At 46.4% G+C, this 25,205-nt stretch overlaps 3 protein-coding genes across 11 annotated transcripts in view; 2 read left to right on the plus strand and 1 right to left on the minus strand.

Moving 5' to 3' along the window:
* Positions 1-1,841: 1,841 nt before the first annotated feature.
* Positions 1,842-6,694, minus strand: ARFIP2 (ARF interacting protein 2). Of its 8 annotated transcripts, none has more exons than XM_017677839.3 (8): positions 6,554-6,694; positions 5,635-5,775; positions 5,284-5,380; positions 4,461-4,579; positions 4,062-4,283; positions 3,373-3,530; positions 3,050-3,224; positions 1,842-2,603 (listed from the first exon to the last, which is right to left on the minus strand). In XM_017677839.3, the coding sequence occupies exons 2-8, from the start codon at positions 5,731-5,733 to the stop codon at positions 2,448-2,450; spliced, it is 1,026 nt and encodes a 341-aa protein (XP_017533328.1). In that variant the 5' UTR covers positions 5,734-5,775; positions 6,554-6,694; the 3' UTR covers positions 1,842-2,447. The 8 variants fall into 8 exon arrangements, with proteins under 8 accessions (XP_017533328.1, XP_017533329.1, XP_017533330.1 ...); XM_017677840.3 differs by having other exon boundaries at positions 5,635-5,735; positions 6,554-6,693; XM_017677841.3 differs by having other exon boundaries at positions 5,635-5,714; positions 6,554-6,683.
* A 35-nt stretch (positions 6,695-6,729) lies between these two features.
* On the plus strand, positions 6,730-21,501 carry TIMM10B (translocase of inner mitochondrial membrane 10B). 2 transcript variants are annotated; one of them, XR_005055384.2, is made up of 4 exons: positions 6,730-6,883; positions 7,081-7,176; positions 7,366-7,630; positions 21,368-21,501. XR_005055384.2 is itself a non-coding variant. In XM_017677847.3 (3 exons), exons 1-3 carry the CDS (start codon positions 6,848-6,850, stop codon positions 7,540-7,542), a joined length of 309 nt encoding a protein of 102 aa, XP_017533336.2. In that variant the 5' UTR covers positions 6,730-6,847; the 3' UTR covers positions 7,543-10,547. The 2 variants fall into 2 exon arrangements, 1 of the variants encoding a protein (XP_017533336.2); XM_017677847.3 differs by lacking the exon at positions 21,368-21,501 and having other exon boundaries at positions 7,366-10,547.
* Positions 15,364-25,205, plus strand: part of DNHD1 (dynein heavy chain domain 1) — an 82,900-nt gene continuing 73,058 nt past the window's right edge. Inside the window, 5 exon segments of the mRNA XM_073217715.1 lie at positions 15,364-15,369; positions 16,339-16,422; positions 16,704-16,776; positions 17,209-18,085; positions 21,368-21,541. Coding sequence (XP_073073816.1) covers positions 15,364-15,369; positions 16,339-16,422; positions 16,704-16,776; positions 17,209-18,085; positions 21,368-21,541 — 1,214 coding nt within the window.

Below are 25,205 nucleotides of genomic sequence, written 5' to 3' on the forward strand. Positions count from 1 at the left end.
GATCGTCTGTACCTCCGCAGGATCTCTGGGCGGCGGAAGGGCTCCAAGCGGGAAGCGCAGTACCCAGAGCTCTGGGAGAAGGGGCTGACGGGGTAAAAAGGTGGGGGACTTGATTGGTTCTGGGTGCCTGACTGTCCCTCAGGAGCCCCCTCAGGAGGAAATTATGATTCAGACCACCCAGCGACTCCCTTCCACACTCCAAAGACCAGAGCAATTCTCAGATCATCGCATTGTGGAAAAGCAGCCCCAGTGGAAAAATCATAAAAATTATACTAACAGTTAACAGGGACTGAGTGCTTATTATGTGCCAAACACACAAGGAATACTTTACATATATTATCTCCTTTAATACTCATAGTCTTAATAGGTAGCTTCTTTTATTAGCAGTGTTCTACAACGGAAGATTGGCTCCCAGATGTTAACCCTGATAACTCAGCTACAAAGTGTTGTAACCAGGGTTCGAGCTCTGCTTTTAGGTCCTGCCTCCAGTCATGTGGAGACTGAGTACCTTTCATGTTAAAAATCTCCAGTGGCCCACACAGTGGGCTTGTATGTGGACCTGATGATCCACACACCCATCTGACAATCAAGCTCCAGTCAGATGACTGCAGGCTGTCCAAGCCCAGTAAACCTGCCTGGTCACTGCAGAATCTGTGACAAAGAGCAAAACCGGGCTGTGTGGATCTCGCTGTCATAACAAACTGGGGACTGGGCTGTCCCCTTCCTACAGCCATCCACAATGTTGAAAAATTCTGGCACTCTCTTTGACGAAGGAGCATCTAAGTGATGGTACCTGGGTCATTAACTAAATCAAAGTGCTGTTGGGGAGCTTGCTTGCCTCACACAGATTCAGATTTGGGCTCAACACCCTAGGAGTAGCAGGGGCCCTGGGAACTGCCTTAACTGCTTCCTCTACCTGAGCTCCGGTACCTAGCACAGCAGCTCCAGTGTTTACATATCAACCTCAGAGTTCATGGTTGCTTTGGAGTTTTGGGCCAGGGCTACTAGACTACCCAATATGAGGGGACCCAGGTCTATATGACACTACTTTAAGACCCACAAGGACTATTTTCCTCAAACTAGACTTCTCCCATGCTATTAAACCTCTGCTGAAAAGGCTTCACAACTCCCTTTATCCAAAGGGCAAAAGTCCTTCATCTGCCTGAAAAGGCTGAGCATGACCCTTACGGCCTTACCTCTGTAGTCCTCCTCTAGCCACTACCTTTATTTTTCATTCTGAACTGGATTTCCAAGTCCTACTCAGGGCCTTCACATACACTGGCCTCTCTACCTAGGATTCTTCCACCTACTCTTTTCACAGCACCCTTCTGGTCTCTTTCAAGTTGACATCCACAGCTCCACCTGTCTAGGCGACATGCCCATCCCCTGTGCTCCCATAGCTCCCCATACTTCTGTATTTTAGTGCTTATCACCATATTGTAGTTGACTGGTTACTTGTCTCTATCCCCCACTAGACCATAAGCACTGTGGGCAGGGACCATGTTTATTCACTGATAATTCTCCAGAGTCTAGCGCTGTGCCTGGCAAATAAAAGGCACTCAGTAAATATTTGCTGTATGAATGAATGGATGAGGGAAGTCAGTGACTCCACCCACTCCGGCCCTATGTTCCTAGGATCCCTTAGCTATCATGGTGCTGGCCTGAAAGGCAAATAAAGCTTTGGCTCCAACTGGGGCTAGAGTGGGCCCTCAGGCTATTCCTGAAATCTGACTTCAACTGTGTGGCCCCACCTCTTCTGACAGGATTTTGATGTATGATTTAGAATGAGCATTTCTCCACCCTGCCCACCCTCCTAGAGTCGACAAACTGACCTCACTGGGTCTGCTTTTATGAAAGTTTTATTCCTAGTGCTAGGTCCCAATCTTTCAGGGCTCTAAGCACAATTAAACTGGGTGGGTAGGTAAGGGGAAGCCCATTAGATTCAGGGCCAGAAGTGGGGCTCCCCACTATTCCCACCCGTTTGGTCCCAGTCCCCTTCTCTACAGTGGGTGCACAGAGAGGAGTGACAAAGGGTGTTGGAGGCAACATCATTGGCCCAGGGGAGCCCAAGAAGAGCTGCCATTGGCTGACAGGGCCCTTTGAGGCTGTCATTGTCAGGGCACACCTCAGCTGGGTTTATGCCTGAGGAGTTATGCCATTGGCCAGGGAGTGTTTTTATCATAGCCTTTGGCTGTCAAGTGGAAGAAAAAGACCTGGGCATGAAGCCCAGTGGCCAGGAAGATAAAGGACGGGGCAGCAGCTGCTGAGCCTGCAGGCCCCCTCCCTACCTACAGCAGTTGGGGCAAAACTGGTGTCAGGCCCCAGCCGGGAAAAGGAACCCAAGCCAGAGGGCAGTTGGCAAGGGATGTCCCATGTCCAATCTTCCCCCACCCTGGGACTGCCCCTCCCAATGTCCTTCTTGATAGCCAGGTTGGGCTGGGAGCAGCTCACTGCTCCTCTAGCCAGGAGGGCTTCTCAGCTCCTGGAGGCCGAAGCTTGATGTTGAACTGCTGCAGGGTCTGCTCCAGCTGTTTCTGGTTCCCAGCAAAGTAGGCTGACACCGCATTGTGGAAGAGCAGCAGCTGCTTGTGCATCACCTTGATCTGGGGGCCCAGCAGAGTCAGCTGACACTGGACTCAGACACCTTTCTTGAGGGGCTATGAGCCTGAGCCCAGACCAGGGGTATGTGGACTCTGTTTTCATGGTGTTTTTAGGTGGGGGCTGAACTCTACTGAGGGAGTCAAAGGATAAGGATCAATCGGATGTGAGAAACCTGATTTGATTTGTTAGGCCTAAGGTGCTGGCATGCCAGCTCAAGGGGTGATTTTTCCCAGTTATATCCCTGGGATCAGCAGCCAAATCCTCTGACAAAAGAGGACCAGGGATCAGAGGGAGGGTTGATCAGTAAGGCCCAGGGACTGAGGGGCTGAAGGAAGACCCCACGCCCAGCCAGGCTGCATTTCCCCACCCAATGATGAAGGTGGTCTGAGGGAAAGGTCGGTGTTACAGATGGGAAGGTGGGCTGGGGTCAAAGGGGTAGGGTGGGCACCTTGTTTTCTTCCAGAAACTTGAGCTTGATGGCCACATCTCCCCGCAGCTTCTCATATTTGTCCCGATGGGCCTGGAAAGTGGCCTGGGCACTTTCGAGTCGACCACGCGTGCCTGCATCCCGGGGACCTAGGCTCAGCTCCTCTAAGTCTGTTCGGTAGGCATCATATTCCAGCCTGGGGAGGAGGTGATACAGGCTGGTCTCCACTCCTTTGTCCTCTACACATACTCTCTTTTCTTCCTCAGTTTCTAAGCCCCTTAAAGCTCAAACTTCCACCCATACCAGCCAACTCCCAAAACCCTAGGCCCTGCCAGTGCCCACACCTGGCAGCCTCATACTGTTTGACAGTCATCAATGTATCTTCCATTGTCTTGGTGACCAATGTATTGATGCTAGAGACAAAGAAGTTCACAGCTCCTAGCAGTGTCTCTCCATTCTTGCACAACAGCTTCTGCGTCTCTGCATTATAGCCAAATTCCTCCTAATGGCAGAAGGGAGAGACAGGCCTTGAGTTACAGTCCCTACCTAACTGGAGCTGTAGGGCCCTTCATTCCCCTCCTCCCCAGGGAGGAAATAGTCATCAAACTGGAAAAACCACAGACTGCCTCCAGCAAGGCTCTCTTAGCCAGAAAGTTAGTGGGCCACCCCAGGTAGGAATGTGGGAATAGCGTTCTCAGATAAGGTCATGGGACTAGAATAGGGAAAGCTAGTGCAGCAGGCAAGGGAGGGGCTCCAGTCAGGCTGAGCACCAAAGGCATTCTTGGCAATGCAGAGAAGCGTTACTTGTGAGGCTTCTAGTGTGCCACCTTCCCCATGCCCTCCAACTTCTGGATCTCTGTACAAACCCTTAGGCTGCCTCCATAGGTGAGTGCTGCTGGGGGCAGGGCTGGGCCCACCCTGGAGGGGTTGTCCCTCTGGGCTGCAGGAGGGACGGAGGGAGGGAGGCTGAAGGATGACTGCCTGGGAGGGCCTGGGCCCAGTCCCCCAACTCTCTTTGGCCTGGTGGAGGCACCTGAAGCTCTGGGGACTTCTGGCTGAGGTCAGCAAAGGCGTCACCTAGTGCATGTTGGGTCTGCAGCAGGCTGTAGAGGTGGGCTGTCAGTGCCCGGCCCAGCTGCAGGACACTCTCATACTTGCGCTTCGTCTCACGCAGCAACTCAATCTGCAGCTCTAGTTCCAGGTCCACCGTCCGGGAGCCTCGGCCAAATCGCTCTGATAACAGCTGCTTTGTGCACTGATTGGGAAGTAGGGGAATAAGTCAGACCCCTAGCACCCTGCTCTCCAAACAGGTATCTACCCCCAGCATTCCCAGGCTTATAGTCTCAGCTGCAGATGGGACTCTAGGATCTGGAAGAAGGGGGAATGGTACTCAGGGGGAGTGCTTGGGAAAAGAGAAGTGCTTGAATCCCACCTTATATGTGTTGATGCCCCACTTCTTGACGATGTCAAACTTCTCTCCAGCGATGCCCCGAGCTATCTCATCTCCGGGGCCAGCAGGAGTGGCACTGTGAGATGGATGGCGGCCAGACCCTAAAGGACCAAGTTCTCTGACACCAGCCTCTCTCAGCTACAACCAGACACCTCTGTGGCTCCACCCATACTTCCCTCCCAGCACATGACAATGACTTCCCTGAAGGAGCAGAAGCTAAAGTCAGAGTCTCCTACTCACTAGACAGAACTCATACCTTATGCCCTGAGACCCAAATCCCAATATCCATCTGGCCTCCTTCCGAGGTTGGGTTAAGAGTTGGAGGGGGAGGGTGGGGAGAGTTGCTGGTATACAGGAGCAGAGGAAACTAAAGAAAATTCACTGAGTATGGGGTGGCAGGTGGTTGACATTCCCATGTGAAATCCTAGTCAGTGTGAGATTCAGGGCTGTTTGCTCCTCTAAACTTTACAGTCTCAAGTAAAACTCTAAGAAGCTTCACGGAGTTCCAAAAACCTCAAGCTCCAGAGCAGGGGATCTCTTGTGAAACAGAGTTCTTAACTTGATTCAGGTGGTGGCAGCAGAGAAAGGACAAATGGGCATATCTCAGGGGTTAAATGGCAAGTAGGAGCAGTTGGACAACCTGGGAATGGGCTAGGGCCATGGAGCATCCATAGGGTTCATACTAGCAGAGGTTCTCAAGACCTCCAGACCCAACTGAAGCTTCCTTAGACATATCTATCTTATGCTCCCCAGAACTATTCCTTGCCCCCTCTCCACTCAAGCTTCCTGTCCTGATCATTCATACCTGTGGGGATGAGTCCATCACCAGAGCCCCCATAGCCACCAGACACAATGCTGGTTTCATTGAGGTTGGGTCCTGACACCATCACCTGCTGGAGGTCCTATAGGCCAGAGAAGAGGGGGGCTTCAGGAACACAGAAGCAGCTGAAGCATTTTGGGGGTGAGAGTAAGCTTGGATTGAAGCATCATAGAGCACACAAGGGAAGTCTGCACAGAATCAGAGCGAAGATTTGTAAAAAGATTGAAGGGAGTTAAGTAAGTAGGAGAAGGCTAGTGGATTAGGGGTGAGAGCCCAAGGCTCAAAAGTTGGGATTCCTAAATTGAAACAATACAGAGAAGAATCAAACAGAAGCACCTGCTCCAGTCCATCATCCTCAGGAAGCTGCCCAGCTTCTCCGTTTCCGTGGATGGGTATCTCCATTGTAGCTGCCTTCCCTAGGATACCGTCAGTCATGGCTGGGGAAGGGACTGGTGTCAAAGTCTCCACCCCAGCGCCCTGCAAAGCCCAACGCAGACAGTTCTGGAAACTGGCCAGTACTCCAGAAGAGGAAGGTCTCCCTGCCATTTTAGAGGTTCTTGAGGTTGTGCCAGGGCTTGAGTGTTTTGGGGTTCAGCCACCACTCCTTTCCTTAGGTATATGTATTTGTCCTCTCCAAGGTGCCTGTTTTTACACATGCCCACTGGGGCCTCAGGTGTCTTCTCATGACTTGCCAACCCCACCAGGTCTCCCATGATCATTCATGCATTCAATCATTCAACAGACATTTAATGAACACCTACTATGTGTCATACACTATTTAAGGCAATGGGAATAAAAGTGTACAGGAGAAAGTCTGTGCTCTCTTGAGGCTTGTCTCCATGCAGGTGTTTCCCCCATCAGGAGATGAATCCCTTCCCAGGGCTCAGGTGCCTACCCCTCACTTAGAGATGATCTCCATTGCTCCTCCTTTCACACTCTTTTAGTGTTCCTTCCCTTTACTTTCAAGTGTTCTTCCCCTCTCCATCCCATGCACCTCCTCTTCCTCAGGCCTCCCCACAGGGCCTTAGTTGAATCAGTTAGTGTATGTTCCCAACATCTGGGAAAAGCCTCTTTTTCCCAGGACATAGGTAATCCCTTCCAAAGTCAGTTATGTCTCCCCAGGTGTGTGAGTCCCCGCCCCCCCTCACACCTGGGCATCAGGTGTGTCCTCATCCTTCCCCATGGCTCAGAGGCATCTTGCCTTCAAGGCAGGTCTTGCGTTCAACTTCCCCTCGCTCAAGTATGTCCCTCTCACCTCGGGCCGGGCAGCTCTTCCCCTCAGGGCGCCGGGCCCGGGCCGCGCGGGGACCTCGGGCTCCAGTTCCCGTCGCGATCCTAGCAGCAGGTCAGGGACTCGGCGGAAGTGACGTCCTCTCCAGGGCAGAAGAAGCCGGCCACGTCGCAGATTATAAGGGCGGAGGTGACGATAGCAGCGGGGGAAGGGCAATCCTCGAGCCAACCCCTCAGTCCCGGGAGAGCGAAATTACTTCCGGGGTGGTACCAAGAGGCCGTAGCCGCGGAAGTGACGTAAGCGCGCGCCGGTGGTGTGATGGAGCCCCAGCAGCCGCACCAGCAGCTGAGGAATGTGAGTGGGAGCCGGGTGGGTTCAGGACCCTGCGTTCAAGAGCGCCTCTGTCAGCTCGTCGGGAACCCCAGATAGCCTGGGACCTAGGGCTGGGACTTCCGGCCGGGGTGCGCCGTCCTGGGAAACTGGTGGTGGCGCGGCATCGAGTTGAGAGGTGGGCCCCCTTACCGCTGAATCCTTTATCGCCTTGTCTCCAGTTGCGGGACTTCCTGTTGGTCTACAATCGGATGACGGAACTCTGTTTCGAGCGCTGCGTGCCCAGCCTGCTCCACCGAGCTCTGGATGCTGAGGAGGTCAGCTGGGGGACTGGTAGGGCTCTACCCTTGATCCGCAGTCAGCCGCAGACCGCTTCCCTCCTACCACTGCCCTGCCTCCGGCCCTGGCCTTTCCGCGACCCTCGGCCCCTGGGTGGGGACGGGAAGGAAGGAGACGGACACGACAGGACGCCTTTGGCCCCTGCTTCTACCCTGTCGTCCTTCCAGGAGGCCTGTCTGCATAGCTGTGCTGGGAAGCTGATCCATTCCAACCACCGCCTCATGGCCGCTTACGTGCAGCTCATGCCTGCCCTGGTACACCGCCGCATCGCAGATTACGAGGCTGCCTCCGCCGGGCCAGGTGTTACTGCTGAACAGACTGGAACTTCGGCACCAGGCAGCTAGCCATACCCAGCCCCAGGAAGGGAGGCCCCGGGTGGACCCTCAGATTGAAGGAGCCCGGGGACCTTGAGCTGCGTGCAGCCTGTAGAAAGTAAGGGTTGCTTGAGAGCAGGGTACTGTTGCTCCTTTTTCTGGAGCCATTAAAACCCGCTTTTATTCAGTTTGGTGTATATTCTGGGCAGGGAAGCTTTGCCCATCTTACTGGCTCTATCCTTTATTCTATCATTTAGTGCATTTCCTGGCTTTAATCCTGACAGTGGAGAAATTGCCTTATATGTGTAAAAGGAACACCTCAACACTCCTAGGCAACTGATTAAAGCAAGGTCGGTGGGTACAGTTTTAAGTTTGGTAATAGCAACAGGAAGTTGTTTCCTGCCTAGATGACAGAGAAAATGGGGGCTCTGTCTAGCTGTCCTTTACTTAAATCTGACTTATGTAGCTCACTTGTGAGCCAGGTATGCTTTCATTCATAAGTATTTTTTCATGGACTGTGTTTTACAAGAAGGAGGTTCTGTCGTTTAAGGAAAGTAGGAGATACCTACAGCAGATCAAGAAATCACAGGGCTTTTTGACGCCATTTCCTGGAAAATCAGTAGTTCCAAACAGAGATGAAACCTGTAGGAATTCTGGGATACTCTGGAACTTCAACCATTTCCCCAAGTTGTTACTCTCTTACTATTTTCTGTCTTCCCAGGATAAGCAGTAAATTCTTTAAAAAAATAAAGTATGTGTGCTTGTTTCAGGGACAGTTGGGAAAAATTTGGGGTCCATATTCTGCAGTAGTCAGACTTGAGGGAGAGAAACCAAAGGGAGCAGTAGATGGTGATGATTATGGAAAACAGGTATCAGGCAAAATCTTTGGACTTCTATAATGTTACTCTTGATGTCTCACTGCTTGTCTATAACCTTCTAATTCCAGCTTTTTCATTCTCTACCCCACATTATTCCCACTGAGCCTGTTTTGTTATTTCTAATTCCAGTCCATTCTTTCTCCATTTTTGCATCTTATTTACTGATCATATTCCTTCTGCTTTGTTTATTGAACCATTCCTTTACTACCGTTCTTCGGTTTTATTGGAGCTTTCAGGCCATTGCTTCTATCTTCTCTCTATTAGCACCTTCCTGTCAAGATTCCTTTCCAGCTTAAATTCTAATCATTATCTTGGAATAGGCTAAATTTCCTTGTCTCATCTCTTTGTTAGACTCTTAGATAAAATGAAACATTTGTGCCTACATCTGGACAGTTAAAAGCCACCCAAAGAAATTATTATGGAGTAGGTTTATATTTTATGAATCCATGGTTACCAACTTCAAATAGAGTCTCAGCCCTTGTAGTCACACTAGATTTTTCTGGTAGTCCTTCCTGTTCCCTGCAATGAGTATTTCAAACCAATATTCTCAAGCTTTTTATTACCCCACCATTCTCTTCACTTTTTGCAGGTGACCTTATTTCTTCATAGGCAAAAGTAGAAGCTACCAGTTGGGAGCTTCCATAATACTTCACAGCCAGACTTGGTAACCCATCTACATATGCATCATTTTCTCCTCTTTCCCTCCTGCCTAAACACGGCAAGCATCCCTCTGGGGTCAGTGTCTTCCTGTGCTCTCAGTTCTTCTAGTCCTTCCTTATTTGTAAATTTCTGACATTTGCCCAACTTTAAATTTTTACCAGTGTTTTAAAAATGCTAAAGGCTCCCCTGTTAGGATAAACCACTCTACCTCATTTCCCCTCCAGCTGCCATCCTATTTTTTTTTCCACAGCTGAACTTCTCAAAATAGCTGGATACTTTGGCCCTCTCCATTCCCATTCCTCCACCCAGTCTGTTTTGACTTCTACAACCTTTACATTTGTAAAAGTTTGACTTCTAAAAACATCACGTCTCCTATTGAAATAGTTTGTACAGCAGTCGCCCTAGTTCACCAGGTGATTTTCATATCCCTGAATACAGTGGTTAATTCCTAGTCAGCTTACTTCACTTCTCAGTAGCATCTGATGCCTTTGACTATTTCCTCATCATAGACAGTCTTTCACTGTTGCCTGTGATTCCACATAGATTTTACTACTAATACTTTGATTGAACCTTCTTAGCCTCCTTCGCATACTCACATGCCTCCATCCTTTAAATCTCAAAGTTTCTCTGGGTCCTGTGTTTCTTGGTCTAATTTTCCTAGGATTGTTTTGTCCCCACTTTGAGCTTTACTTACTGATGACTCCCAGGTCTTTCCACTGAGCTACATGACTGATATTCCACTTATGTGTCTCAAAAACATCTCCAACTCAACATATTTCTTCATAAACTTTCCTCCTGTGCCTATTGGCATGCAGTTGGAGAAGCTAGAAACCTCACTTATCCCTTCATTCAGTTGTCAAATCCTATCAGTTTACATTTCTAAATACCCTGTGGTTCTGTCTGCTTCTCTCCATCTTCATAGTCTTCCACCAGGATTATTGCAGTTGTTGCTTTACCCTATATCTACGTTTGTACCCCTCCAATCTGTTCTCCATTCACCTGCCAGAAAACAAACTGGTGCCTAAAACCACTAGATTCCCATTCTTACTAGGATAAAAACTGACATCCTACACATAACCTATAAGGTCCCTGCCTACCTCAGCTTTATCTTACCAGTGACTGTCAAATACTGAACTGTAAGTACTGTTTGTTGGATTGAATTGGATTGAACCACACCTTACTCACTCCCTCTGTGCTCTAACCAAACTTGTCTTTCGGCTCCTCTAACTTGCCATACACTATGCCATGTCGGGGCCTTTGCACCTGTTTCTTGGCTTGCATGCTTTTACCTCATTCTTGAGTACTTATTTCAAATACTATTTCCTCAACTCTTCCCAGACTCCAGCTCCCATAATTTCCCATATTTTTGGCACTTATAACAGTTGGTCATTATATACCTAATGAGGTCAGAGTCCATGTCTGTATTGTTCACTGTATCCTTATCACAGAGTTGTCTGGCATATAATATGTGCTTGATAAATATCTGTTGAATGAACATTTTTCAGTCTCCTCCCGGCTCAATCTACTATTTACATAATAAGGGAAAGACTTTATATCGAAAAGACAAGTGAATCTGTGTTCAACCTTTTGCCAATGATTTAGAAGTCTTTTCATTTAAAATATCACTATTTGATGTCTTCTGCCATTAATATTCACAGATCAGACAATACCTGGAAGCTTCCATTTGGAGCAAATCATTCTCTCTTATTCTAGTTTCCACCCAATTTCTAACTACTGTAGTTCTGCTTAAATAATTATTGAGCCCTTTCTTTTCTCTCCACCGTTGTCACCAACTTAATCAAATTTTCATCAGCTCTTATAAATATTACAGCAGTAGTCACCTAGCAGCTTCTTTCTTGAATCTGGATGACTCTTTAGTTAGAATTTAGCTAAGGTCCATGTAACAGAGACTCAAAATAACAGTGGCTTGCAAACTTCTTTTTCAAGTAAAAATCTAGTCAAAAATTGGTGTGGTGTCATCACAGTCATCTGAAAACCAAACTGTTGAACAGCTTCTGTGTGCTGTGTCTAGGTTATGATCTTCATCCTTGTCACCAAAGATGGAGCTTTATTCATCACGTAGACATTCCACCAAGGGGCAAACTTCGGCAGGGAGTGGCAATGAAGGGGATAGGGCATACATACCTTCTTCCCGTTAAGGACACATCCTGGAAGTTGCACATCAGAAATTGGTCATGTGGTCAGATCCTATTACAAAGGAGGCTGGGAAATGTCATTTTTATTCTTACCAGTTAAAAATTGAGGGCTGTGTTAACTAAGGAAGAAGAGGGGAATGGCTATTGGGAGACACCTGCAAATCCATTTTCTGTACTAGCCAAGATATTCATGTAAAACAAATTTAACCATGGTATTCATCTACTTAACACCTTCTAATACTTCAGACTCTGTAGCAATGCAACTGAGGCTTTCTCTGATTATGTCGCAGATGACCTCTGGCTTCATTAACTGCCTTTCCTCAGTTTTTGATTCTCTTATTATTCTTGGTTATAAAGGTTCATTTCTTTAGTGGTGTTCAGACACATCATAGTAATTCCGGATTCTGTTTTGCTTTTTCTGGGTATGCCCGATATTCACACATATATTCACATATTTTACAAATACTTGAGTGGCTACTTTTACCAAAACTGTTAGACCCTGCAGATAAAGAGGTAAATGAGAGAGATGGCAATCCTTGTTCTCTTGAAACTTAACATAGGTATGGTGAAAGGCAATATAGAACAAGTAATGACAACTGTGATGAATCTTATAAAGAAGAAATATGTGTTGTGATGGGAGCATGCAGTAGCACTAACCTGCCTGTATGGGCGTGAAGGAGAGCTTCCCCGAGGAAGTGATTTTGAAGCTGATATCTGAAGGATGGATTATAATTAGCCAGGCAAAAGACTCTGTTCCTTCATGTCTTTGCCCAGATGTCACCTTTCCATTAAGGCTTACTGTGATTACCCTGTTTAAAATTGCAGCCTATCTTCTGAGACATTCCTGGTCCCCTTTTTCCTGCTTTTTTTTTTTTTAATTGTGGATCAAGATTCTAATAAAATTTGTTGTATATACTGTCATGAATACACAAAATTGTTTTTATTGGCATTGCTCTCTGTAGTTTTTTAAACTACTAATTGCACTTTTGGTTTTGGGGTCTTTTCCTGTTTTTTTTTTTTTCTTTTTTTTGGTAATCCTGTTTCGGTCTGTTACCTCTCCTAACAGTAGATAGTGTGGACTTTTACAATAGGTTTGTTTTATTATCTCATCTAAAAAGGAACCAAGTTAGGATGGAAACCTATATAGGGCTTTTGCAGGTAATTCTCTTCCTCCAGATTCCAGATATTTTCCCCAAAACTAGTGATAAAAATTCTCTAAATGTGATTATACTGGAGAGGGTGAAGACTAATGTCAGTCTGTGAAACTTTAGAGTTTTAAATTAAATCCTGTTTGTTGGCCTGTCCTGTGATTCATGATTATATTCTACCAAGGCTTTCTTTAATTTATTTTTTACCTTTTGACCCCCTTTCTCCCATTTTGTGAAATGGGTGAAGGTGCTTGTTTTGTGACTCCCTTTCTCCCATTTTGTGAAATGGGTGAAAGTGCTTGTTTTGTTTATTATTTGTGTCCCTAACTAGAATGTTAGCTCCATAAATCCGGAATTTTGTCAATGTTATTGTTTTGTACACTGATGTAGCCAAACACCTGATATAGTGCCTAACACAGGTGATGCTCAATAAATATTTGTTGAGGGAATGAAGGCAAGAGAGAATAGTTCCAGAGCAAAGGTCAAGAGTTTGGCTTTAGAGAAAGGAGGACCAACTTATTCGTAATGGAAAGAAAGGAGGAATGGACAGGAACAGATCTAAGTAGTTTTTTTGGTTTTCTTTTGGGAGATTGAGAGCGTTCCTTTTAAATAACAGGTGTGCTGGTTCATTTTACATGTCAGCTTGGGTAGGTTACATCACCCAGTAATCTAGGTGTTGCTGTGAAGGTATTTGATGGATGTGGTTAACATCTACAGTCAGTTGACTTTAAGTAACAGAAATTATCCTCTATAATGTGGGTAGGCTTCATCCAATCAGTTGAAAGCCTTAAGAGCAAAAACATTTCTGGAGAAGAAATTCTGCCTCAAGATTGCAGCACTAATTCCTGCCTGAATTTCCAACAGACTGACCTACCCTACAGATTTTGAACTTGCCAGCCCCCACAATCCTGTGAGCCAATTCCTTAAAATAAATCTCTTTATATATACATGTATCCTATTAATTGTTTCTCTGAAGAACCCTGATTAATACAGCATTTTTTTTAGATAGGTGAAGTTATTAGAGAGTAAAGCAGAAGAAAATGGAAGAGTGCAGAAGGTTTGAACTAGTTTTGGCTCAGAAAGATAGCGTGAACTGACCAAAGAAGCATAATTAGATTGTAGGCAGTGTTGAGGGCTTAGTAGAGGTTATGAACAGAATTCCCTGTTCTCGTAAGTCTAGAAAACCATTGTTTTTAAGACCTTAAACTTTAAAGCCTGTGACTCTTAACTCCGATGCCCTTCCCGGGAAGGACTGCCCATGCCATTATTCACACCCTCACTGATCCCTAGTGTGTCTTGTTCACCATTATGTCAACAGCACTTAGCAGAGTGCCATGATCAACAAAAACATAACTTATACATCAATTATACCAAGTGTTTATATACGAGGCGCTATTCTAAGCATTTTATATACATTAACTCACTTAATCCTCATAGCAACCCTATAAGGTAGATAAGGTACTACTATTGTCTTCATTTCACAAACATAACGAAACTGAGGTAAAATATCCATGTCAAGTAAGTGGTGGAGTCAGGTTTTCTTTCAATCCAGGCAGTCTGACTCCAGGTCTCTCCTCTTAGTCACTAATGAAGATTACTATACATTTATGCATTTGTTCCACAAATATTTTCTCATCACCACTCCTGGGGTAGCACTAGGGGCTGGGGATAGAGCAGAGAGCAGTTAGCATCTCTGCCACCATGAGCTTTTGTTTATAGGTGGGAAACAGGCAATAAGCAATTATACAGGGTATGAATTAATGCAGGGTAAAAAGGGTAAGGAAGATGGGGAGAGTGTTGCTATTGTATATTGGCTGGTCAGAGAAGAACTCACTAATAAGGTTTCTTTGAGCAGACACTTGAAGGAGTAAACCTTGTGGACATTGGGAAAAGAGTGTCTATTTTGGTATAAGCCTACAGTTCTCTCAATGTCCATTGTCCTTTTCCTTTAGAGAACCCCTGACTTTTAATTGAGCACATGGCCACTGAAAATAAAAACTCGATTTTGCAGGTTTCCTTGTAGTTAGGTGCTTCCATGTGACTGAGTGATGTGTGCATTGTCAGTCTGTACCCTTAAAAGTAAGGGTGGACCTTCTGCTCTTCCCCCTACATCTCACTAGTTAGGATGGGACCTAGACAAGGACCACAGCCTTGGAAACAGTAAAACAAATTAAAGGTGCCATATCAGCCCTGCAGTACTTGGACAGTTATGGGAGAGAACAAAATAAACTATCGTGTTTAAGCCCTTGTAATTTTGGGTCTTTTTGTTACTCTCTTCTATGTGTGGTAGGCAGAATTTTAAGATGGTTCCCAAGATTCCTGCTCTGTCTACATGTGTGTAATTCCTAGGATTATGAACATGATAGGTTTTACTTCCATGATTAAGTTTTATTAATATAGCAAACTTGACTGTAAGAAAGGAAGATTATCTGGGTGGGCCTGAGTGAACCACATGAACTTTTTAAAAGGAGGGAGTTTTCTCTGCCTTGTTACAGAAGAAGGTATCAAAAAGATTCCAAGTATGAGAAGGTTTTGAGCTGCTGTTGCCAGCCTGAAAATGGAGGGCCCATATGGCAAGGGAGACAGGTGGCCCTAGGACCTGAGAGTGGCCCCCAGCTAAAAGCCAGGAAGGAATAGGAACTTCAGTCCTACAACAGCAAGGAACTGAATCCTACCAACGAGAAGTATGAGCTTGGAAGAGGATTTTCCCCCAGAGCCTCCACACAAGAACTCAGCCCAGCCAACACCTTGATGTTAGGCTTATGATACCCTAGGCAGAAACCCAGCCAAGCCATGCTGGACATCAGTCTACAGAGCTGTGAGATACTGCATGGGTGGGTGTTGCTTTTAAGCTGCTTAGTTTGTGGTAGTTTGTCACATATGCCACAGAAAACTTGTCTGTCTCCTGATACAAAGCAGAGATCTATGTGGGCTCTGAGGTGGGAGCATGCTTGATGTGATCCAGGCACAGCAGGAGTGGAGTGATAGGGGGAGAGAGTAGGAAAGATCATGGAGGTAGCAGGTGGCTGATTGGATAGCAACTGGTAGGTCATGCACGACTTCAGCTTTCACCTGAGGGAATGAGATAAGGCATTAGTGACTTTTGAGGAGAGGGGTAACAGAATCTGCCTATATTTGTAAAGGGTCTCTGGCTACTCTGAAAAGAGCAGATTCCAGAGGCAAATATAGAAGCAGGGAGACCAATTGGAAGGTCCTGGCGTGATCCAGGTGAGTGATGATAGTGGTTTATACTGAAGTTACAGCACTTAAGGTGGTGAAAAGTAGTTGGAGTCTGGGTATATTTTGAAACTATAGTCAACAAATTAGACATGGGATGGGAAGCGGGGGAAATGAGGGAGGGAGAGAGAGAAGTCAAAGGTGACCCCAAGGTTTTGACCCCAGCAGCTGAAAAAACGGACTCGCTCCTTACTGAAATGCAGAAGACAGCAGAAGAAACAGGTTTCTTTTGTGGGGGGAGGCAGTTAGGAGTCTAGTTTTAGACATTTTAAGTTTGAGATACTTAGATACCAAGTGGAGACATTAGGTAGGCAGATGGATATACATATCTGGATTTCAGAGCAGAAATGGATTCTATCATATGCTTAATTTCTATTAAAAAGAAACATTCAGCTTCTTCCCCTCCCCCGTTCCCCCTCCCCACTGTGAGCTCCATGGGTTCAAGGATTTTGTCTTCTTTTTTTTTTCCTTTTTTGGTTGGGGACGGAGGTGGTGAGGGTGGGGAGGGTGGATGTGTGCGAGTATGTGTTGACCGGTGGCGGTTCTGAAGACACAGTTGTTGGTGCCTGGCGCTATCTTAGAGGCTCAGTGAATGGGTAAACCGGTACATGGATTACACTTATCCACGACGCCCTCGGGATGGCTTCTTCCCCAAATCAACCATGTCTTTCCTTCTCACACCCAGCCAGACCCCTATTCCCAAGGCTTCAGCCGGCAGGTTGGCCCCCGCCCCGCCCTCGCCCCCAGCCCCTCCCCTCTCTGGCTCCCGGGAGCGTCGGACCTCAGGAATCCTGTAACGGTTCCAACTGCTGGGAGCGCAAAGAGCTGCGGGTGAGTCCACCGCTCGGATCCGCTGCCTTTGCGCTGGGACCACTCTCGCCGCTGCCCCTAGGAAGGTCCCCTGCTCCCACACTCCCGTGGAGTTGGAGTCCCTCCTCCTCCCCCTTCTCCCATCCCCGTTCTTTGCTCTTTTCTCCTCAATCCTCGCCCCCCTCCCTCGTCCCGACCATGTTACCCACTCCTTTCCCTTTTTGTCAACACCCCTTCAGCACATGGGCGGGCAGGCCTGGGGCTTTGCTGCCTCTGAATGATGCCCTTTTCTTCCGCTTCAGGCCGTCGCCAGGCTCCACAACCAGTGCCGCCTCCTTGTTGAGTGGTTCTCTGAACAGACCTTCCTGTGGCTGTGTCAGGTTGGCCTCTACAAGTGATCATACGTGTGTGGCAGGCTGGCTGTGTATGGGCGGCTTTTGCGTAGGATATGCCTGTGCCTAGGACCCAAGTCTGTTCATCCCTTTCTCCATCAGGCACTCCAGCATGGAACCTCATCAGCACACCTGTCTCTCTCCTCTTCCCTCGCCTCCTGTACCCCTTAAGCCAGGTGAAGGGGACAGTATCCTGGGTGGTGGGAAGAACGTCTTATAGGGAGGGTCACCCCTCCATCTGGGCCTGCTTCTTATCAGAGTCTTTGGGGAAAGTGTGTGGCGGGTGGCATTTGAGGGTCTCAGAAAAGACCCTCTGCTGGTCTGGCTCTGCCCTGCATTTCCCTGTCCTAAGTCCATCCCTTCCCCTTTCTCCCATCCCCTTTGACCCTTGGCCATCTCCTGCCCACATTCTAAGGCCCCTTGTCTTGCCCTTCTCCTGCACTGGGCCTTACAGGTGAAGCCCAGGAACCAGGAGCCTGGAACTGGCAGTCAGAGCCTGAGCAGTGGGCAAGCTCAGTTCGACAGCAGTTGAATGCCCAGCTTCTCTTGAAATCAGAAAGGGGGGTAGGCCTGTCTCCTGAAGAGCCATCATCTGAAGCCCTTGAATCTCGGCACTCCATATGTGTCCTACACAAAGAAGAGCAGCCCTGGGCCTCACCAGGGAAACAGAGGCAGTTCCCGGAGGCAGTGACTCAGTCAGAGCGGCCCACGGTGCTGGTGGAGCTCCTGGTAGCTGAGCTCCAGACTCTGTTCTCAGCTGTCCTGCAGGACTGCAGCCCCGCTGCTTGGCACTATCTGCATGCGGTGCTGGGCCTGCTGCCTCCATATCGTGTGCTGTTTGCTGGCCAGCTTGGTTTGTTGCCTTTGCTGGAGCAGCTGTACCGCCTGGCACCCTGGGTCCAATCTCAGCTTCAGCTAGACTTGCTAGATGCAGTAGACCAGGCCTTTCCCCCAGATAGCACTTTGTTAGAGAGTGCCTCCCACATGGACTGCTGTCCCCAGAAGCAGAGACTCCACCATGGGCCCCCGCGCCCAGCCTGCCCTTTTCTGCAGGCCCAAAGGGGTGGGCAGCAAGCAGAGGAGGAGCTGGCCACATGGCTGCGACCCTTGACGCTGCCTGAATTACAGCGTAGCCTAGGTATCGTTGGTGCTGAGGTGGCTCTGGAAGAGACCTGGTGGCTAGATGGCCTTAACCTCCTGCCCTTGGCACTAGCCACAGACATCTCTGTACAGCATGAGAGCAGTGACACTGGCAGTGCTGAGGAGAAGCCTGTTGGAAGCAGAGAGACTAGGTAAGTGAGGGAGGGACCCAGTCTAGGGCTTTGAGCAGAGGAAGAAGCCAGTTTATGGGAGCCTCTAGGGTCACCTGGATGTCTAGCGCCAGGTCCCTGTTGGTTTTAGGGATTAGCCTGACCCCAAAGCACACTAGTGTGAGGCTACTCCTCTCTCCCTTTTTGTCTGCAAATAAACCCAGTGGTCTTAGTAGTAATCCCCATAAGGAAATGCAGAAATTCATGAAAATCAAAAGTCAGCCATGAGGAAGCCAAAGCTTCAGAAAAGAACTTGAGTTTCCAGCTTCCAGACTTCCTTCTCAGATGGTGCTGGAAGCCTCCTTAGTTCTCTTTATCACTCATGCATAGTCCCCGAACTTTACCTCTAGGCCTAGCAAGTGCTGGGTGGGGGATGCTAGGGACAGGTCCTAACCTCAGATGCTCCTAGGTGAGTGCTCGTCTGAGGGGCCTTCCTGCCCATGTCTGTGTGAGCTAAGCCAGCTCCAAGGCAGATGAGCACTGGCAGCAGTGCTGGATGGGACCTTCATTCTGACCTTTCCGGGCTCTTCTTCCTGCCTTGATGGTGTGGGTATCCTGGACCCTTGAGTGGTTAATTCCACCACCCCCCTCCTCCAAATATGGCTCTCGTTGCTCTCTTCAGGACTTCAGAATGCCTACAGCAACCTCCTCTTCTGAGAATTCTCTAGCTCTGTAGTCTTGAAATTTCTCTCTGTCATCTGGCCTGATTTTCTAAGGCTTTGCAGCTTTTCTGTGACACATTAAAGTCTGGGAGGAAGGATAGTTTTACCCCTAATCAAGTTGGGCTTCCTGAGTTTTTGATGTACTTTACTGCTTTATGGCTCGGTCAAATTTTTCCTGAAGGCTTAGAGCCCTAATGGTGGACAGATAGGCAGTCTCCTGACGAAAGGTGGCCAGTGCCCATAGTTCATGCCCTCAATAACTCCAGCAGACTGCTTTTTTAAAGATATGTCCTTAAAATAAGTTTCCTTTCCTGGGGGAACTTAACTGAAGTGAGAATGGAAAGGGATATTGGGAAGGGATCAAGTTCTCTGCCCTCTCCTTGTACCAGATATAAACCTTTGAGGCCTAGCTAATGTGGCTTAATTTGCATGAAGTTTTCCAGGACTGGCCTCTCAGACATTCATTCATTCAGTACGTATTATTGGATACCTGCTCTATACCAGGAACTGCTAAATGATGAGGATACAGAAGCGAACAAGACAGACTCAATCCCTTCCTTTGAGGCTTTACAGTTTATTTAGGGAGATAGATGTTAAATAAATTGATACAAGTAAGATGTACTTAAAAATTGTGATAAGTGCTAAAATTGTGAAAATCAAAGAATACTGCCTTTCCCCTGGCTGCTCCTCTGGTGTATGAGTGTGTGTGTGTCTGTGTGTGTGTGTGTGTAGAGGGGGTGATGGTGTGCTTACGTGTGCATATAGACAGTTGGGGAAAGCATGTCAAAGGAGTCTGGGTTTAGATTATAGTTAACAAGACATCTTGCAAGTTAGAAGGTGAAGTTAAGGAAGAATTTAAAGGGGGAGGAAGCCATCAGAAATGTTAAGTGCTACTGAAACAAGTAAGAAAAATCTGAAAAATGTTCATTGAATTTAGCAAAAAGGAAGAGGTTGGTGAGAGCAGGTTCAGTGGAGTTTTGTGAAGAGGAAGCCAGATTTTAGTGCCTTCAGGAGTGAGTGGGAGATGAAGACGTGGAAATCATGTTTTACTAATTTTGTGTTTCATGAAGCTTGGCTTGAAAGGGAGAGAGAAATAATAGGATTACAGAGTGAAAGAATAGTGATATATTGGTAGGATTCTTTTTTTTCTTTTTTAAGGTAGAGAAATGTTCATGGCCCTTAAGACAGTGCTTGAGAAGTGGGTGTTCAATAAATGTTAGTAGAGTGAAAGGATAAATGTAGGCTAAGAAGAGGAAGAGACTGAAAATAAACCACAAAGTCAGGGATAAGGGATCCCAAGTACAAAAGGAGGAATTAGCCTTGCAGAGAAGAAAGGACACACTTTCCTTTCACACTGGGGACAAAATTAGGATGGGAGTACGTGTAGATAGATGTGTGGAAAGACAACTGAACTTGAGGAAGTTAGTTCATGACTGAGAGCCTTAATTTTCTCTGGGCAATGAAGGAAGGAAGCAGAGAAGGGGATGGGCCTGGGGTCTTGTCAGGGCAGGGCCTGGGGGAGTTAGGTGGAGGCTTGGAATAGCAGCTGAAGAGACTGAAAGAGAGAGCTGCCTAAGGACTTGTGCTAAGATATCAGAGCAGGAGAGCCCACAGTTGAGATTAGACACCAGAAATCTATAGAGGAGCTGATATACCTGGTTCTGAGATTTTCTGAACCAGCTTAGATCATGTAGATTTTAATTGCTGAAAAATGAACCCTTAATAGCTGTTACATCATTAAGATGTCCCTATCAAATATCAAGGTCATAGACACTATTATTTGTATGAACTTTAGAATAGGATTGCACTGATACCCCTGGGATAACTTGTTCTTTTGATCTAGGTTTGGGTCAATTAATGACACTAGTATACTTTGGTTAAGTCTGTTTATTCAGAGGTGTTTTTTGTATGGTCTGAGGTCATTCCAACCAAAATTATTAGTTCAGGTAATTAATTAGCTTTTGGATTCTTGGACAATTTAATCTTCATATCAGCTTTGTTGACCAGTGTGGTAGAAGGGTGAGAAGATTGACAGGACTGGTACAGGTTTGAGTGGGTTGAAGGATGCACCATTGGGTCCTGGCTAGAAAAGAAAGGATGTGAAGCTAGAATCTGGGTGATGATGGGGGAAGAGTAAGAAAGAGCCACAGGCATGGAAATCCTGCAGATTTGGAAAGCAGGTATAATGGAAGCAAGACAAGAGATCCAGAAGGTGAGGCCGGTCGCCAGAGAAGAGAAATCCGGAATGTGGGCTTGCAAGGTGATGAGTTGGAATAACAAAGTTTTCCCATTACTTTTACTCAATATTATGTAATACTGACTTCATAGTAATTACTCTCAATCCAGAATGATTTCCTTTATCAGAAAGGAAAGAGTTGATCATGAGCAGGTCTGTGTGAATAGAGCTGCCTGTGTTGTGACATGGGCTGTATTTACTCAGTATGTGAACGCCTTTGGTATAGGTGGTAAACAGGGTCTGACGAAAACCACATCAGGTCCCCTCAGGCACCTGATCTAGCTCCTGTTTTCACTGGCCACACCAACAGTGCGAACCTGGCCTCTTTGCTCTCCCTCTTCTCTCTCCTGATTTTTTATCATACAGGTCTCAGCTTGACGCTGATGTTCCTGGGGAGAAGACTTTCCAAACGAGAAGCACTGGCTCCTTACCTCAGACTTCCCTCCTGGGTAGCCAGGTGATGACCATCCTGAAGACAGAGAAATACCTGAAGAAGATCCACTTCCTGTATCTCAATGTGGCTCCCAGCCGGTACTTCAGGTCAGAGCCTCTGTCCGGACCGCTTCCCCTGCTCCTCCCTCTCCCTGATTACCCCCCTCACCATCTTCCCCCTCCCCCTCTCCATACCCACTCCCCTCCTGTCCTCTCAACTCTGCCCTCTCATTTCTCCTGTTTCCTATTTCCCACCTTCCCTCCTTCTTCCCTTCTCCTCAGCCTCCTCTCCATTCTCAACCTCTTCTTTGTCCCTGTTGGTCTCACAGCCTTTTGTCTTAGTCATCCTTTTCTACTTTTTTCCTCTGTCTTCTTTATTCTGTCCTGGAATGATAGAAACATTTGGCCGTAGCCTCAGATGGGAGTTTAATGGTTATTCCTTTTAATGATGTTTCCATTCCAACTCCAATGCAAGAATCAGGTGTTTGCTTAAATCTCTAGTGTTAGGGAAGCTCTGTGTTTCCTAAGGCATCCTGTTCCTTAGACTAAACCAAAATCTACTTTCTTCAGTCTTCCACATCCTGATCCTAGGTTTATCTCTGGGGCTATAAAAACAAGCCTCCTGCTTCCACCTGACTCAGAGGCATTCATTCACTTTCTTCCATTACAGCCAAATCTTACATATTTTTCAAAGCCCTATTCAAGTCCCATCTCGTCCCAGAAATAATAGTAATAATTACCATTAATCAAGCTTTTCATATACTAGATATTGTGCTAATAAACACATGACATGTATGTTATTCAATCTTCATCTACCAGGTAGGTGCTATTATTATTTCCATAGAAGAGGTTAATAGACTGATGCACAGAAAGGGTAAGTAATCTTTCCAAAGTCACAAAGTAAATGGTGGAACCAGACTTAAACCTAGGACTGTCTTAACTCAAAAGGTCATGCTCTTAAGCAGTATCTCATACTCTCTCCCAGAGAGTCTCATTTTCTGCATACACTGATCTCTTTTTCCTGAACTGAGGTAGCACTAATGGTCTGTATCATCCATTCATTTACTGATCATGTCATTTAACAAACTTTGACTGAGAGCATTGTGCCAGTTACTAAGGAGTTGTCTCTTGGTTGTAATTCTACTCTTCTCTCTCTCTGCTTTGTGATGCTTGGTTGAGACTCTGCAAACTGCATTTCTCCTTTTTCAGCTGGCCTCCTGTTAGGTTTGATTAATGGGGCGTACTAGAAGGAGACGGCAGCAGGGTAGGAGGAGAAAGGACTTTCTCTTTCCCTGGCTTGATTCTCTCAGCATTGTCCCTGAAATGGCCCTTCACCCCAGCAGCAGCAGGCACTTTCTGACAAGCCTCTTCGTGATCCTGGAGGTACGGGCACCAGCTGGGTGGCACATTCCCATCAGAGTTCCAAGTCTTGACTCTGTAAGGCCTGTCCTTCAAACTCCTTAGATACCAGTAGTAGCCGGGCAACATCTCCTTAGAAATCCAAGTCCCCACTCTGTAAGCCCCTCTCCCAAGCTCACAGCTTCTAAGAACCAAAACCTCTCCACTTTGTCCCTCTAATTCTAGAGCTGGCATCCATTTTCTGCAGTTATAATCTCTGTGCTATTGTAGTGTTCCCTTGACACTTCCTAAAAAACACATTTGCTCTATTAAATTCACTTTGTTGAAATACTTAGTGTAGTGTCTGTTTTCCTGAGTGAAACCTGATTGATATGTACTTGGTATTATAAGCTGTCCCAAGAAATAATCCTCAAGTATGGGATTCTAACAATGGTTTGGTAATGTCCTTGGCCTTGAACAGTGTTGCTCCTTGCTGATGGAAAAGAGGATACTAGTAATTCGTGACATGAAGTAGTACCACAATTAATGAAACTATCTGTTGTGGTTCAATGTGATGAACTGCCTACTGACACCTAGTGGCTGCTATGCTGTCTGGCAGAAATGGCAGTAACAGTAGCAATGTGGGATGGGATGCCTCCTGACCATGGTGGAGAGCTTTCAGAAAGAAAATAACAAGCTTAGGGCTTTAAACTATCAGCTCGGTCATAATCAGAGAAACGGCACAATCAAAGATAATTAGGCACATAGACGAGAAACTGAGCAAGAGAGCTGAAAAGACAGTGAATAATTACATGGCTGGCATCTGTCAAAGACACCCTGTGAAGTGAGGTTGGCATTTGGTGCAGCTTTTCCCCAAACAGAAGAGGTGCCTGTTGATTCCAGTGGTGGTAATTGTGTGTGAGTTTTACTATGTGCTCCTGAGAGACCCAGAAGAGGAGCTGAGCATTCAACAGACACAGAGACCTGAAGAGCGGAGATTGCGATTGGGGTCCCACACCAAGGGAGCAGGTGTTTTCTGGTTCAACCTGTGTTGTAACCAGGGTGCCAGCCCAGAGCCAGGGGTATTTAATCTGTGGTTCTCTGATGTGTTCACTTAGGTGATTTTCATGTTTATCCAGTTATTTTGCCCAGTTTTTCTAGTTGTTCTGAAGTGGGAGTATTCCAAATTTCTGGTGCATCATTAGTGAAAGTAGAACCCTGGCATCTGTTGTTTCATTTTGGGTTTTTTTCCATGTCACAGGGTTTTTTTCAGAGTTTGAATTTATCATATTTTTCTTACATTTGTTCTAGACTTTTTTTCCTACTTAGAATTTATTCCTTCACTTCCCTAGAGTCTTTGCTCAACTCTCACCTCCCCTTTAAAAATGCACTTCCTCCTCTCCTGGCACTGCTGATGATCTTTTTTCTGCACTTTTCTTCCCCCTCTCATTTGTTATGTTTATGGTCTTTCTTCTGCAGTAGAATGAGAGTTCTATCAGGGCAAGGATTTTTGTTTGTTGTATTTGCCCTTGTGTCCTCAGGGATTAGAATGGTTTGGCATGGCATAACTCAGTAACATTTGTTGAATGAATGCATGAATTACCCAGAGCAGGAACAGATTTGGAAGCAGTAGATGATTAGTTCAGTGTAGAACTTGTTGTGCTTCAGGTATGTGCAAGACATGTAGAGTTTGAGATGTTTTAGAAGCAGTTGAATATATGGGTCTGGAGCTCAGTAAGTTCTTGACTTGCCCCATTTACTCTCTAGCATCATTTAATACTCCAATTGATCTGAGCCCTTTGAGGGCAAGGAGTATGTAGTAGTTATCTTTATGTCCTCATCTCCTATCACAGTATTGGGCAGAAGGGGAACTTGATAAATAGTTTAAGTTCCATGAAGTCAGGGACTGGATTCTTCTTGTTTATGTCTATATCCTGAGTGCCTGACACAGTGCTTGGCTTAATAAACATTTGTAGGATGAGTGAATATGCCCCAGAGGAGCAGTGACCATGAGGAGTGAGGCGAGGACTTGCTACCTCCTGACCCTATACAGGAAGAGCAGCCTCCGTTAAGAAGGTCATAGAGTCCTGGAAGAGCCAGGACTCAGGATAGGAAGCTATCCTGTGGGAGCTAAATGGAGTGCTGGTTAATAAAGGGGGCTTGAGCCAGGCAGATTTGTTTTTAAATCTGTAATCTTAATTGCCTCGGGCAAATTACAACTTCTCTGTTTCAGTTTTCTCATCTGTATCTTGGGGAAAATAGTACTTAAGCAGATCTTAGTGAAGAAGATCTTTATCAGAAATGAAATAAAGTTTTTATGAGTCCATTCTGGTATCTATCTAAAATAAATGCTCTTAAGTCATTTGCTTGATACTGTATTCTAGAAAGTTAAGAGAGGTAAGAGAGGAAGGCCATTTTATCTCTTAGGCATTAT

This window comes from Manis javanica, chromosome 11, assembly GCF_040802235.1.
Source record: "Manis javanica isolate MJ-LG chromosome 11, MJ_LKY, whole genome shotgun sequence".
Lineage (NCBI taxonomy): Eukaryota > Metazoa > Chordata > Mammalia > Pholidota > Manidae > Manis > Manis javanica.